Source organism: Monodon monoceros, unplaced genomic scaffold (assembly GCF_005190385.1).
Source record: "Monodon monoceros isolate NGI ecotype Baffin Bay Population unplaced genomic scaffold, NGI_Narwhal_1 Super_Scaffold_11, whole genome shotgun sequence".
Lineage (NCBI taxonomy): Eukaryota > Metazoa > Chordata > Mammalia > Artiodactyla > Monodontidae > Monodon > Monodon monoceros.
Genome location: NW_021703767.1, coordinates 49,071,718 through 49,088,634, shown reverse-complemented (window position 1 = coordinate 49,088,634; position 16,917 = coordinate 49,071,718). Strand labels below are relative to the sequence as shown.

Here is a 16,917-nt window from a genome sequence, read left to right as displayed (position 1 = left end):
GTTTCTTTGCTTTTGACTGGAATTATGTGTGCATGGGGGTAGCACTGGCAACCTCAAGCAATCCACCAGACTCTAAACATGCACCTGAGAAGAGTTTTACCTTGTACGAAAATCAATTAACTAATATATAAATTATGAAGTGTCATAGGGAAAATAAAACCTTCAAAATACAGGATTCATAAGTGAAATAATGTAAGTGTAAATATTATGAACACTTCCAAGGCCTGGGCAAAGAAAATATAAGATGGACCTGAAATATCTTGTGGTACCATAAAGTAAGGAAGTGCTCCAAAAAAATAAGTTAATTAATTAAAAGAATGAGAGCATGTCATGGGGAGGGGGAAGGGTGAGCTGTGACAAAGCGAGAGAGAGGCATGGACATATATACACTACCAAACGTAAGGTAGATAGCTAGTGGGAACCAGCCGCATAGCACAGGGAGATCAGCTCGGTGCTTCGTGACCGCCTGGAGGGGTGGGATAGGGAGGATGGGAGGGAGGGAGACGCAAGAGGGAAGAGATATGGGAACATATGTATGTATATAACTGATTCACTTTGTTATAAAGCAGAAACTAACACACCATTGTAAAGCAATTATACCCCAATAAAGATGTAAAAATAAAATAAAATAAAATGGAAATAACAATCCCTGTCCTACCTATCACATTGAAAATAAAATTATAAGTGATAGATAAATGTAAGTTATTTGCATTGAATTAAAACATATGTGAATAAAAAAAAAAAAATGAGAACATGTCAAAAGGGCACAGAAGCCAAACTAAAAAAGTTCTCAACTACCAAAAGTGGAACAATGTGAACAACTGAATTGGATTATAATCCAAAGAATGAAATAGTCAGGAGTCTATGCTGATAAAATTAAATTAATGGTGAAGAAGGGACAACTCTTTCTTACAGAAAAATTTCTATTAATAAATGTCTTAAAAATGAGAGACAGAGCAAGTCACCATTAGAACACCACAGAAATAACTGCTGCAGGGAAGATCGAATGATGAATGCTAAAATTAGTAGATGAAAGTTTAAGCAGAAACAGAATGTTTACATAGTCTCTGTATTAGTTTCCTGTAGCTGCTGTAACAAATTACCACAAATTTAGTGGCTTAAAACAACACAACTTTATTCTCTTACAGTTCTGAGGCCAGGAGTCCAAAATCAGTATCGCTGGGCCAACACCAAGGTGTTAGGAGAGTCACGCTCTCTCTGGAGGATCTAGGGAAGAATTTGTTCCCTTGCCTTTTCTAGAGCTATATTCTTTGGCTCATGGCCCCTTTCTCCATTTCTAAAGCCAATGTCATGGCATCCTCAAATCTCTCTCTGCTTCCATCTTCACATGGCTTTCTGTCTTCTGTATGAAATCTCCCTCTGCCTCCCTCCTAAAAGGACACTTGTGATTGCATTTAGTGCCCACTCAGATAATCCAGATAATCTCCCCCGCAGCTCAAAACTCTTAACTTAATCACATCTGTAAAGTTTCTTTTGCCATATAAGGTAACATTCACAAATTCAACGGATTAGGATCTGTATATATTTAGGGGCCATTATTCAGCCTACCACAGTCTCAAAGTACCTCCCCAGAATACTGAGTAAATACAAAGATAAAAATAATTAGTTTAGGGAATTCCCTGGCAGTCCAGTGGTTAGGACTCCATGCTATCACTGCTGAGGGCCTGGGTTCAATCCCTCATCAGGGAACTAAGATCCCACAAGCCGAGAGGCACAGCCAAAAAAAAAAAAAAGGAAAGAAAGAAAGAAGGAAAAATAATTAGTTTACAGTGGAAAACGGAGGTAGACACCACTTTAACCAAGTGATCAAGGTTAACATTGTTAGCAATACATATCAACATCATGTACCCCCTCAAAAAGAAACAACATCATTTCTGTCCTATTCTTTCCAAAAATGCATAACCTCATTCCAATCAAAAGAAAACACTAGACAAACCCAAGTTTAGAGAGATTCTAAAAACTATCTGACCAATGCTCTTCAAAGTGTCAAAGTCATGGAAGACAATAAGAGCCTGAGGATCTGTCACAGAGGAAAGACTAAGGAAACATGCAACTAAATGCAATGTGAGATCTGCACTGGATTCTGAAACAAAAAAGGACATTAGTGGAAAAACTGATGAAATCCAAATAAACTCTATAGTTTAGTTAATAACATTATATGGATGTTAAATTCTTGGTTTTGATAAGTGTTCTGTGATTTCTTAAGAAGTTAGCATAAGGTGGTCCAGTGGTTAAGACTCCACACTCCCAGTGCAGGGGGCCTGGGTTCGATCCCTGGTCAGGAACTAAGATCCCACATACCTCAGCTAGAGAGCCCGCATGCCACAATGAAGACCCAGCACAGCCAAGCAGTCAATCGATTAATCAGAAATTAGCATAAGGGAAACTTGGTGAAGGCTATATGGGAACTCTGTACTATTTCCACAACTCTTCCTTAAGTCTAAAATTATCTGAAAACAAAAGATTTTAAAAAGAGAACAAAGGGAATGAAGGAATTAAGAGAGGAAGGCAGGGAGAGAGGGAAGAAGGAAGGAATTTAAGAAGGAAGAATGTGAGCCCTTCGTTTAGCATCTTTGAGTGCCCCCTGCTGGTCACTAAGGTGAATTTAGGTGAAGTTCCCCCAAGCCGGACTTCGTTGATTTATAAAGTAATTGTCCTTCTCTTTTCTTTCCGATTATTTACCTGCTCCGAGACAGTTTTATCAAAGCCAGGCTACCCTGCTCCTACTGATTCATGGTTTCTTTCTTCCTCTAAAAATCCATCAAAAGCCCCACTAGTTACTGAATCTTTCTTCTCTCTAAACAGAATGTACATCACAAACCCACAACCACTTCCTGGCTGAATCCCAAGACCTGTCAGGTGCAAATGAACCATCCAAAGCTCCTCCCACTGGACAGCCAGGGAATCACAAGGTGGGTGAGCCAGACAACCAGGGCTGTGGAAGAGGGGGATAGATGTGGTAGTGGGACGGGGCCTCCGGAGGTGTCAGATGTGAGCATATGAAGGGTTGAGCACTACTGGGTGATCCCATGTTTACTGATATCTCGGCTGTGGGGTTGAGGGCCAGGCAGATAAAAGGTAAGCAATTTCTATTAACGATGTTTCGTATATGTACCCTCTAAAATTAGTAACTCACTGGGTTCAAGTAAATCAAATACAGCTCTTCACTAGGAAAAGATCGGGATTTCTTGTGGCACATGACAGTGAACACCAGAGATACAGACTGACAGTGTCCTGCCTGCATCTGGGCCTCAAATTTTATTTAGCCCACACAATAGTTTTAAAGTTTTTAACTGGATGCCGATGTTTTGAAATCTGGAGATATTAACGTTCAAAAATTGATTTCTGGTTTTTCATGGAAAAAAATCTATAGATCTGGCTATGCTGGGTCTACATTTTTGCATAGCAACAATGTTTGCATAGCAACAATGTTTGCATAGCAACATAGGAACTGAGGGGACACCCCCTTTAGATGGTCCTTGCTCTGCAGTTCCCCCTTTAGATGGTCCTTGCTCTGCAGTTCCAGTGTGTGTCAATACCCACACTGGTGGGTTCATGTGTGTTATATACCTCATCCCTGTGGCGTTGGTGTTTGCACTATTTGCTCTGTAGGATACTACATACATGCTTTCAACAGCTAAAAGGACCTCGTCTGCCACCTGCACTTGATCTTAGCCAAAAGGCCAAGGAGTGATCACCTTCCATCTGCATAACCTCCTTAATAATGTTCATCCTTCCTTTCTACAAGTCACTATAGCTCATTATACCTATTATGCAAAAACAAAACACATACATTTACTCTTCTAAATTTCATTCTTTTACTCTTAATAGTATCCTATACAATGGATCAGAATCACCTGGAACGTTTGTTAAAACACAGTTAAAACCGTGCCCAGCAGTAACCGGGACATACTAAAAAAGGAAAAAAAAAAAAAGGGCTTTGTAACATCAGTGTAACTACAGAGCCTCAACACACTTAGCAGGAAAAACAACAAATCATCGAGCTCATTCCTTTTTACCTTTTATACTGCTGGGAATCACAGTCACCCAATCAGGTCCACTGGAGTTGATTGGCATTTTGATATTGACACCACTTGAAAGAGGAATAAAAAGAGTACAAGCTTAGATTCAGGAACATTTATTTTCTAATATGTATCTTTATTTTCAAATTTTTAAATGGACAGGATTTCACAAAGCTTTACTAAGATGAAATATTCTTATAAATGTTACTCAATAAAATTGATAATTAATAAACTAGGTGTATTATAATAAGCAGGTTATATGGATACATAAACTGAATAAGAATTAAACAAGTTTTTAATTTTTCACTGCTTCACCCTTAGAGTGCAAACTCCAAAATGACAAATTCTGTTTGAATTACTTACTTCCCTTGGACTCAGAGAATGGCTCACACTGATGAGAATGTCTATTTTGTCACTACTTAGTTTTCAGGCTGCAAGACTACGGAGCATTAAGTCATACGTCAGATTCCTTAGGCCTTGCCCAGAGCTGAGTCCTACCTGGGGACATGTGTCCCCAGATACGTGCTCATGCATGTACTCTGTTCATCATTACTATGGCTCTGTAGTGTCTGTTCCCCTTAATAAAACATGTACTCCTCAAAGACATGGATTATGTCCCATTCATCTTTCATCTTCAGTACTTAGCACAGGCCCTGGACTAGAGTCCATGCTCAGAAAATACCTGATAGAGGGCTGTGTGAAAAGGTGGGGGACAGTGGAGTCCAGGAGGAGTATACTGAAAACATGGTGTAACTATTCCAGAAACTGGCTCATAATAATTAGGCCTCTTGCACTTAGACCAAAAACAAACAAAAAATAAAATGCTAACTTTCCAAACTCGATATGGGAACTTGCAGTCACGATATTTCATTTCATCAAAAATCAATTCAAAACAGATTTGTTCTTAAATAATTCTTAAGCTTCTACTATGTGCCAGGCACTATCCTAGCTACTAGGAATATAACAGTAAACAAAACACACAGCATCGGGAATTCCCCGGAGGTCCAGTGGTTAGGACTCTAGGCTTTCACTGCCAAGGGCCCAGGTTCGATCCCTGGTTGGGGAACTAAGATCCCACAAGCCAAACAAAAAAAAAAACCCCAGCATCTCCTGCTTCATGGCACTGACATTCTAATGAATTAGGGAGACAGACAACAAGGAAGGAAGGAATTATAGGGGGCTATGTTAGAGAATAACAGCATTTCGTGGATTATAAAAGTGACAATTAATATACATGACTTTAAGAGAGCACATATAAACTACTTTCATGAGTTTAAAGCTTTAAGGTAAGGAAAAGAAGAAAACTTCACCACTGTAATTTGCTTGTAAAAATGTTTACTCTCAATCTAATCACGCAGAAACAATAAAGCAGCAAATCCAATTTAAGCAATATTCTACAAAAACAGCAACATCAAAATTGTCAATGTCCTAAAAACCAAAACAAGTTAGAGAACTCTTCTGGACTAAAAGATTAAAGAGACAACTAAAAAGATTGTGTGTGATCAGAGACTCAGTTAAAATAAAAGAGATAGCAATAAAGGATATTATTGGGACAACTGGATAAACTTGAATACAGACTGCATATTAAATAACAATGTTGTGTCAATGATAAAAGGCCCAAGTGTGATCACTGTGTCATGGTTATACGTTGGAGAAAGTCCTAGGAGATGCATACGCCTGGGGTGCAGTGCCATGATGTCTGCACCTTACTCTCAAATGGTCTGAGGGGAAAGAATTATACACAAACACACACATATAAACACATAGAAAGAGAGAAAGCAAATCCGGCAAAACCTAACAATGGTGAGTCTAAGTTAAAGGTATATGGGTGCTCACTGTTGTTATTCCTGCAGGGTTTCTACAGATTTGAACTTTTTTAATACAAAGTTAGAAAGAAAAAAAAAGTATAAATCATGCTAAAATAAAAGGGAAGCTTTTAATGTGATAAGCTCATTCTTTCAAAAGATGTCCTCTTACTATCAGAATCTTTTAAGCAAAGTATTATGGTTCTTTCTAAAACCAACACTTTTTTTTTTTCCTTGAGAGATTAGATCACCTTAATTGTCCAACTGTCATTTGGGAACCAAAGACCAAGGCTAAGCTTCTTAATCCTTTCTGAATTAAGCAACATTACGAGCCACCAAGGAAGAGAGGTAAAAATGAGCGTAGCTTAACATATTCAGGCCATGAGCTCAAATACTACACTCAAAGATCTCTCAAATGATCAATTTCAATCTTTCTCTTTTTCTTTTCAGTTAGCCTAATGCAAAATTTCAGATTTTTAACAGAGCAAACAATGCAAAAAAAAATCTGTAACAGGACTCTGTCAAATGTTTGGTTTCCAAAAACTTATGCCACCTCAAACGCTTTCCCGGAAAACTTCCAGGTAAGTAGAATCTTTTTTAATGATTCTACTACAAAGTACCCTCAGCCAGCCTCATCCAGGATATGCAAGTAAAGGCAGGGGCAGACATTAGTTTATCCTTCTGGATTCACAGGTGTTCTTTGGTTTTAATGGTAGGATTTAGTGTTAGGAACATTTTAAATTTTACACGAACTTAATTCTCTAACCTTTTTCCCACTTTTTTCCACGTGGAATTTCAGTAAATTACATGCTATGCTTCCTCCTCTTTGCTAAGCCACTAAGTAGACTGACAACACAACTCTAAAAGGGAGTAAGACTTTAAAAAATGGTCCACATAAAAAAAAAACTTTAAAAAAAAGTTATTTAAAATAAAATAAAAGGGGGTAACTGAAAAGTCTTCATACATAGGCAGAAAGTACACAGAAATAAAATCACCTGCTCATAGTCATTGATAAATAATGTGTCTAAGATCTGAACCCAAGAATAAACCTAAAGTCCTTTTGTACTGAGCCACAAAAAGCTAGGCAGTCCCCTCAAGAAGAGTACAGTGAATACACTGGGAGTAGTGCTCCCTCTGCTGGCCTTCTGAAAGCATGGCATCAAATATGTACTTAAAACTGTTACCACCAAAAGCTGACTCAGGAAGTAAAAAATCAGAGTTTTATTTTAGAAGCTCATACAGACCACACATCTTATGTGATCCCTCTCTACAAGGGAATATTTTTTTATATAAATTTATTTATTTTTAATTTTTATTTTATTTTTGGCTGCGTCAGGTCTTTGCTGCTGCATGCGGGCTTTCTCTACTTGCAGCAAGCGGGGGCTACTCTTCGTTGCAGTGTGCCGGCTTCTCTTTGCGGTGGCTTCTCTTGTGCAGCATGGGCTCTAGAGCGCAGGCTCAGTAGTTGTGGCACACGGGCTTAGTTTCTCCGCGGCATGTGGGATCTTCCCGGACCAGGGCTCGAACCTGTGTCCCCTGCATTGGCAGGCGGATTCTTATCCACTGCGCCACCAGGGAAGCCCAAGGGAATATTTTTAAAGTATAGATTTCATTTAAAAATAAAAAATGTTTTACATTCTCTCAAGTAATTGTACTTTCTATGTTATTTTTCTTTTTATTCCTTAAGAATGTTATTTTATTTCAGAACTATACGGAATGCAATAATTTCAACAACTATTAACCTTCAAAAATACAGTTTGCTGTGGTATTCCTGGCTTCCCATGCTTATCATTATATCAGTCCAGCAATGTTACCATATTCATAGTCTTTTTCCTATCAATAAATGTTTATATGATTTTAACAACTAATAATATGTCACTTAAAACTTTTTTCAGTTTATTAGACATGAAGCTAAAACACTACCCTGACTATAAGACCTCTAGCAGCCCTGTTCTTGGATGATTTTTTTTATCTGCTCTGTGAATAAGTGATCTTGCTTATACAGATATACTATGCAATTCTGAAGTTAAAGATATCAGGGTAAAAGAACAAAAATTTAAGGTCATTAATTTGAACTGAAATAAGTACACTAATCACAAAATATAAATATTTATTTTCTTACCACCTCTCCTGAATTGGGCCAAGTTCAGAAAGATATAAGAAGCACATAAGCGAAACAAGAAAGTCTCCTAAGTAGGACAAAGACAATGGAAAGGGACCTCTTAAGTGACCCCTAGAGCCAGGAGCACGTACCTCTGGAAGAAAGCATTCTCTGCAGCAGTTAGGAGGCCCTTCAGGTATCCGCCCTTGAAATGGTTAATTCTGCTACTGCAAGGGAGCTTCTTTGGTTTGAAGCAGAACCAGGGTTCTCCGGTATAGAGATCTGTAAAGTTGCACAGGGGAAGACTCCCAGGAAGACACACGTTACACTCTGTAGTTTCGGAAATTCTTCCTGAACGGAAGAGGCTCTTGAAATAGACCCTGTCTGGTTTCTCTTCCTGTAGATTCTGAAGAACTCTGATCCCTTCACTGGGGTGGACCAGAGATATGGACACTTTAACTCTGCCTGGCCAGAGCAGAGTAAAAAAGACTTTGTAAAACCCATTCTGGTAGTCCACCACTCTACCCACGGCCCCTGCCTGCAGCTTAGGGGAGTGGATTCTGGCCTGCAGGTAGTCTCCACCATACTTCTTGGGCTTTCCTTGAAAATCCTGTACATGAACCAGCACCTCTAGCTGGCTTCCCACCTTGAAGAAGGCTGCAGAGTTCAAGATGACAAAGTAGCTGGAAGAAGGGTCAGTGCTCTTCAAAAAGGGGACTGGGCCCACATCAGGCACCTGCCACTGTAAGGCAGCCAACAAGGAGTCCTCCTCCAGGCGCTCCCGGCTGGACAGAGTCTGGTGCTCATAGCCACAGTAAGGATTCCGGCTAATTCCTGTCACCTGGGAGAAAACAAACTGTCCACCACTGTCGATGAATGTGGCTGATGCAGTCTCATGGTCCAAGTACTGAAGAGAAAGACACAAACAACAGAAACCACAGCTACAATAAATCTCCTTATAGTCAACAAATAAATCCCTGCTTCAGCTTAAATTTTAATAAAACTTACTTGAGATGACATTGTTTCAAAAACCACAGCTCACCAGTTTTACAGATTCCCACAGCAAATATCAGAGAAAAATCCCTTTGGTGCTTCCAGAAGAAGAAAGGGAAAAGGAATCATTTTGAAGGACAGTAGTCCCCCTTTATCCACAGGAGATACTTCCAAGACCCCCAGTGGATGCCTGAAACTGTGCGTCACATCAAACCCTATATATACTCCTTTTTCCTATACATATGTACCTATGATAAAGTTTAATTTATAAATCAGGCACAGTAAGAAAATAATAATAAAATAGAACAATTATAATAACATACAAGAATAAAAGTTATGTGAATGAGATCTCTCTCAAAATATCTTTTTTTTTAAATTTATTTGGCAGCGCTGGGTCTTAGTTGCGGCATGCAGGATCTTCGTTGCCGTGTGCAGGATCTTTCAGTTGCAGCACGTAAACTCTTAGTTGCAGCACGCAAGTCTTCGTTGCAGCATGCATGTGGGATCTAGCTCCCCAACCAGGGATCGAACCCGGGCCCCCTGCATTCGGAGCACAGGGTCTTAGCCACTGGACCACCAGGGAAGTCCCTCTCTCAAAATATCTTATTGGTGTACTGTCCTTCTTCTTCTTGTGATGATGTAAAAGGATAAAAGGCCTACGTGATGAGATGAAGTGAGGTGAATGATGCAGGCATTGTGACGTAGTGTTAGGCTACTACTGACCTTCTGATAACACGTCAGAAGAAGGATCATCTGTGTCAGGTGATCGTGGATTGAGCTACAGTGATGTCAGTGGTTGAGGATCCTGGGTGGGAAACAGCAGGATGGCACAAGATTTCATCATGCTACTCAGAACAATGCACAATTTCAAACTGGTAAGTTGTTTATTTCTGGAATTTTCCATATAATATTTTCAGATCATGGTTGACCATGGGTAAATGACACCACAGAAAGCAAGACAGTGGATGGAGGGGGTACCGAATACCAGAGTATTCCATTCTTCTTAAGAAGGCCTGCCCTCAAGCCAAACTATTTTACCAGAGCCTAACCTACTGAGGTTTTACCAGAGCCTAACCTACTGAGGTTTTATCAGAGCCTAACCAAACTGAGGTAAGGGACATACCCAACTCCAGCCCACTCTAACCATTCTATCCAATTTAAGGGTTGGGGGTAAGACTAAGAAACAATTCTGAAGTTCACAGACTCACTAAAGGACTGAGGATCATAGGACTATAAAATGTTTCACCTCCCTTACACCTCACCCCCCACACCACTAAAAGCCTATTTATTGGAGTTCGTTTTACCCAGTACATCATGTCCAGCTTTCAACAAAAATTACAAGACATACTAAAAGGAAAAAAATACAGCAATTATCAAGGGACAGGAGGGAGGAATTAGGAATATTTTGTTATTAATAATGTACCTGCACTACCCATGAAGCAGTATGGTGTTATTTGATAGTGGACTTGAGTTGCTTGTAAATGCATACTGAAAACTCTAGGGCAACCACTTAAAGTAAAATGAGAAGTATAACTGATACACTAAGAAAGGAGACAAAAAGGAATCTATAAAATGTTCAATTAGGGACTTCCCTGGTGGTCCAGTGGTTAAGATTCCGCCTTCCAATGCAGGGGACACAGGTTCCATCCCTGGTCAGGGAACTAAGATCCCACATGCTGCGGGGCAACTAAGCCCAAGGCCACAACTACTGAGCCCAAGAACCTCAACTAGAGAGCCCGCAGGCCACAACTACAGAGCCCACACACTCTGGACCCTGCGCACCACAACTAGAGAGAAGCCCGTGCGCCACAACTAGAGAGAAGCCCGCACGCACGCCACAAGAGAGTAGCCCGCACGCCACAACTAGAGAGTAGCCCTCGTGCTGCATGAAGAGCCTGTGCGCAGCAACGAAAGATCCCTCATGCCACAACTAAGACCCCATGCAACCAAAAATAAAAATAAATAAATAAAATAAGTATTTTTTTTTAAAATGCTCAATTAAAACCACAAGAGTCAGAAAAAGAGCAGAAGACAAAAATAGGAACAAAGAACAAGGACAATGAATAGAAAACAGTAACAACTATGGTAGATATTAATCCAACTATATCAATAATCACCTTGAACACCAATGGACTAAAGACACCAGTTAGAAGACAGAGGTTGTCAGACTCAATTATATGTTGTCTCTAAGAAACTTACTTTAAATATAAAGACTTATATAGATTAAAAGTAAGTCGATGGAGAAAGATATACCAGGCTAGCACTAATCAAAAGAAAGCAGGAATAGTTATATTAACTTCAGACAGAGTAGACTTCAGAGCGAGGAAAGTCATCAGAGATAAAGAAGGATATTATATAATAATAAAAGGGTCAATTCTCCAAGAAGACATAACAATCTTTAACATGTATGTGCCTAACAACAGAAAGTCAAATATGTGAGGCAAACACTGATAGAACTGCAAGAAAAAACAGATAAATTCACTATTGTAGTTAAAGACTTCAATACCCCACTATCAGAAATGGATGGATCCAGCAAGCAGAAAGTCAGTGAGGACACAGTTGAACTGAACAGCACCACCAATCAACTAGATATGATGGGTATCTATAAACTACTTACGTAGCAACAGCAGAATACACATTCTTCTCAAGCTCACATGAAAGATGCAGAAAAACAGATCATATTCTGGGCCATAAAACATACCATAAAAAATTGAAAAGAACAGAAACCATACAATGTCTACTCTCAGACTACAATGGCATTAAAGTAGAAATTAATAACAGAACGATAGCTAGGAAATCCCAAAATACCTGGAGATTAAACAACACGCTTCTGGGAATTCCCTGGCGGTCCAGTGCTTAATACTCCACGCTCTCACTGCTGAGGGCCCAGGTTCAATCTCTGGTCGGGGAACTTAAAAAACCCCACAAGCCACGAGGGGTGCCCAATAAATAAATAAATAAATAATAAAACAAACTAAACAACACACTTCTAAATAAAACAAGGGTCAAAGAAGAAATATCAATAGAAAATTTAAATCTTTTTAGTTAAATGAAAATGAAAACACAACTTATCAAAATTTATGGGATGCCATAAAAGTAGGTCTTAGAGGGAAATTTACAGCACTGAATGCACATTATTAGAAAAGAGGAAAGATCTAAAGTCAATCATCTAAACTCCAACCTTAGGAAACTAGAAAAAGAAAAGCAAATCAACTCCAAAGTAAGGAGAAGAAAAGAAATTAGAAATTAGAGCAGAAATCAATGAAACTGAAAACAGGAAATCAATAGAGGAAAGACAATGAGGCCAAAAGCTGGTTCTTTGAAAAGATCAATAAAATCAATAAGCCTGCAGCAAGGCTAACTATGGAAAACAGACCCGACACAAATTACCATTATCAGAAATGAAAGAAGAGACATCACTACAGATCCCATAGACATTAAAAGGATAATCAAGGGACTTCTCTGGTGGTGCAGTGGTTAAGAATCCACCTGCCGGGGCTTCCCTGGTGGCGCAGTGGTTGAGAGTCCGCCTGCTGATGCAGGGGACACAGGTTCATGCCCCAGTCCGGGAAGATCCCACATGCCGCGGAGCGGCTGGGCCCGTGAGCCATGGCCACTGAGCCTGCGCGTCCGGAGCCTGTGCTCCACAACGGGAGAGGCCACAACAGTGAGAGGCCCGCGTACCGCAAAAAAAAGAAAAAAAAAAAAAAAGAAAGAATCCGCCTGCCAATGCAGGGGACATGGGTTCAAGCCCTGGTCAGGGAAGATCCCACATGCTGCGGAGCAACTAAGCCCATGCACCACAACTACTGAGCCTGCACTCTAGAGCCTGCGAGCCACAACTACTGAAGCTTGCATGTCTAGAGCCCATGCTTCGCAACAAGAGAAGCCACCGCAGTGAGAAGCCCGCACACCGCGACCAAGAGTAGTCCCAGCTCACCACAACTAGAGAAAGCCCGTGTGCAGCAACAAAGACCCAACACGGCCAAAAATAAATAGGTAAATAAATAAATTAATTTTTTAAAAAAGGATAATCAAGGAATACCACGAACAACTCTATACCCACAAATTTGATAACTGAGATGAAATGCACCAATTCCTTGAAAGATACACTCTGCCAAAACTCATGCTAGAAGAAACAGATCATCTGAAGAGGCCTATAATCTCTAGTAAAGAATCTGGATCAATAATTAATGACCTTTCAAAACGGACACCACCAGGTCCAGGTGGGATTCATTGATGAATTCTACCAAATATTTAAGGAAGAAATTGTATCAATTCTCTACACTCTCTGTCAGAATATAGAAGCAGAGGGAATACTTCCTAACTCTTTCTATAAAGCCAGCATTACCCTAATACCAAAACTAGACGACATTACAAGAAAACTACAAATTTTCCTCATAAACACAGATGTAAAATCATCAACAAAATATTAACAAATCAAATCCAACAATGTGTAAAAAGAATTATACACCATGACCAAGTGGGATTTATCCCAGGTATGCAAGAAAGTGCCTTAATAGAACTCCAGTGTTTCCCAAAGACCATGTTTTACACCCTCTTAGAACTGGTCTTTAATCTTCACTTTGGCCTTTCTGCTTAGAAGACGACCTTATAAGGACTTCAGTCTTTTTTAGTTTGGACATTAATTGCTATTTATATTGTGGCATTTTGCTCTATATACCGTACAACACAATGGCTTTCTAATATTTTGTATCTCAAAATTTTATACTCTGTCTCTAAATTTCAGATGTTTAAGCTCTTTTCTTATTAGTGAGCAGATCTGCCTATTTGACAATAAAGTTTTCTACCAAAAAAAAAAAAAAAAACTCACCTTAGAGCCTTGTAAAATTTCACAGGTAAAGAAAAGGTCCTAATAGCTTCCAGAAAGAAGAACAATGTTACCAATAAAAAAACAAGAATTAGATTGGCATTAGCCTTGTCTTTTGCTACACTGGACACTAGAAGACAGTACAGCAAAGTTGTAAGGTTCTGAGGGAAAAGGATTTTGAATACAGTGTTCTAAATACAAATACAAATCATTTATGAGGGCAAAATAAAGACAGTTTCAGACAGGTAAGCTTTGTTCCCATGTGCTCTTTCAGAAAAACATTATTTGAAGATTTAACCCAGTAAAATGGAAAGAAAAATCCAAGGAAGTGAAAGACATGAGCAAGAGTGAAACCAACCCAGGAATTCAATGAAAAGCAAACTCAGAATAACAGCTGGGCAACAGGTCAAGACAATAATCAGTGAACACTGAAACAGGAAGATAGAGGGCTCTGAGGAAAAAGAACCAAAATGCCTTGAAGAAGCAAGTGGAGGGACTTCCCTGGCAGTGCAGTGGTTAAGACTTCACCTTCCAATGCAGGGGGTGAGGGTTCGATCCCTGGTCAGGGAACTGGGATTCCTCATGCCTCGCAGCCAAAAAACCAAAACATGAAACAGAAGCAATATTGTGGCAAATTCAATAAAGACTTTAAAAATGATCCACATCAGGGGCTCCCCTGGTGGCGCAGTGGTTGAGAGTCTGCCTGCTGATGCAGGGGACACGGGTTCGTGCCCTGGTCTGGGAAGATCCCACATGCCACGGAGTGGCTAGGCCCGTGAGCCATGGCCGCTGAGCCTGCGCGTCCGGAGCCTGTGCTCCGCAACGGGAGAGGCCGCAACAGTGAGAGGCCCACATACTGCAAAAAAAAAAAAAGTCCACATCAAAAACATCTTTAAAAAAAAAAAAAGGAGAAGAAGCAAGTGGATTCAATTCAACAAATCATATGAAGGAAAATCCTCATGACATGTTACAGAAGTTGGTACTTTCTCTCAACAGAAAAAAAGGCAATTAGCACTCCAGAAAAAAAAAAACACAAGAAGAGGTATAAGAAAGTCATCATTAAAATATGAAGCAAATTAAAATGCAGCATGATTAAGCAACTGAGGTACTGTATAAAAAAGATCCATTTGACCTTGATGTTTGGGAAATTCTCCATCAAGAGGTATAGATTTGGTTTCAAAGAATCATGTTCTATATTGACTAACATTTACATGATATTCATAATGTTATTGTTTTTAAGTATAAGAATCGATCCAGGGCTTCCCTGGTGGTGCAGTGGTTGAGAACCTGCCTGCCAATGCAGGGGACACAGGTTCAATCCCTGGTCTGGGAAGATCCCACATGCCACGGAGCAACTAAGCCCGTGCGCCGCAACTAGTGAGCCTGTGCTCCAGAGCCCATGAACCACAGCTACTGAGCCCGTGTGCCACAACTACTGAAGCCTGCGCGCCTAGAGCCCGTGCTCCACAACGAGAGAAGCCACCGTAATGAGAAACCCGCGCATTGCAACAAAGAGTAGCCCCCCGCTAGCCACAACTAGAAAATGCCCGTGTGCAGCAACAAAGACCCAAGGCAGCCAAAAATAAATAAATTAAATAAGTTTTTTAAAAAAAGAATCAATCCATAAAGATTGATATAATTAAGGCTACACTTTAGCCTTAATTATAGTTAGAGCAATAAAACTAAAGATTATAAAGCCTGATGATGCAAAAGTTATACGCTAGCTAATGGAAGTCAGATGTAAAATAATGCAGAAATGATTTTCTTCCTCACTTACAGGAGGAAGTTAAAATGTGCTATCTAATGCTATTAGGGAAAGAAAAGGTCTAAATACATTATTTTAATGCACAGAAATAAAGATAATTTTATAAAGTTTAGAAAAGAGTGACAGAAAGTGTGAGTTAGCAGAAGACCTCATCTTTCATTATCTTAACAGGAACAGCAGTATCAACCAACATCTACTAAGCACCTACATGCCGGACACTCTTTTGAAGACTTTACATAAATCTTTTAATACAATGTTTAAATTATCCCATGATATAAGTCCTATTATTATGCCATATGATAGACAAGGAAACTGAGGCAGTGAATGGCTTGATAATTTGCCCAAGGTCACATAGGTTAGAAGCAGCAAACCTGGACTAGAACCCACGCAGTCTGAGTTCAGTCTGTGTTTTAACTTAACCATCCATGCTGTACTGCCTGATGTGGAAAGGTCAGAAGGTACAGTGTAAAGCTGACAAAACAAGATATAACTGTGTAATGTGTAATTAGCACTAACTAAGCAAATAATTAAAAACAAGCAGTTACATCCAAGAAACAACATTGAGAGTGACGACTGGGGAGGGAATTCATTTATGTACTTAATACCACTCTCTATTCTTTCAAGTGTTTTATACTTTTCATTAATTATTTTCTTAATAGACAGAAGGACAGATGAACACATGGATGGGAAAAATAGCTATGTACCTGCAATACTGTGATTTGTAAGAAATATACATTTGGTCTTCATCCACAGTTCCTGGCTCACAGCTCCCAAAATCCTTGGCAGCGATAAGAGCAATGGGAGCATCTTTTGCTGTAATATTTGGTTTCGTGCCCTCAGTTCCTGAAAACACTTCAGAGTCATAAAGGGGAAATGGGTTCCTTGTCCTTCGTTACAAGCCCCTTTCCACCACAGCAGGGTGCATGTTACCATGGTGGCTTTTGGAAAGCACCTGAGGATGGGGGCTGGTTGGGTTGTCAGGAGAACCAACCATGATTAGAGGGTTGGAACCTTCAGTGCCACCCTGGACCTCCACCCCTGGAGGCTGAATCAATAACACCTATGGAATAAAGCCTCCATAAAAACCCAAAAGGATGGGGTTTGGAGAGCTTCCGGGTTGGTGAACACATGGAGATTCAAGGAGAATGGTGCACTCAGAGCATGGAAGCTCTATGTCCTTCCCATATACCCTGCCCTATGCATCTCCTCCTTCTGGCTATTCCTGAGTTATAATTGGTTATAATAAACCAGTAATCCTGTAAGTAAAATGTTTCTCTGATTTCTGTGAGCTGCTCTAGCAAATCAACTGAAGCCAAGGCAGAGACCATTGGAACTTCTGATCTATAGTCAGTCCGAAGCACAGGTGACAACCTGGACTT

The 16,917-nt window shown here is 39.9% G+C and overlaps 1 protein-coding gene across 6 annotated transcripts in view; it reads right to left on the bottom strand.

Annotated features, from left to right (window-relative positions):
• Positions 1-16,917, bottom strand: part of NXPE3 (neurexophilin and PC-esterase domain family member 3) — a 52,780-nt gene that overhangs the window by 17,422 nt on the left and 18,441 nt on the right. For 5 of the 6 annotated variants that reach the window (XM_029214993.1, XM_029214989.1, XM_029214988.1 and 2 more), the window contains 2 exons: positions 8,102-8,856; positions 4,041-4,114 (listed from right to left, as the gene is read on the bottom strand). In XM_029214993.1, coding sequence (XP_029070826.1) covers positions 4,041-4,114; positions 8,102-8,856 — 829 coding nt within the window. Of the gene's footprint in view, positions 1-4,040; positions 4,115-8,101; positions 8,857-9,665; positions 9,748-16,917 lie in introns of all 6 variants that reach the window. The other variant, XM_029214992.1, reaches the window with a different exon arrangement.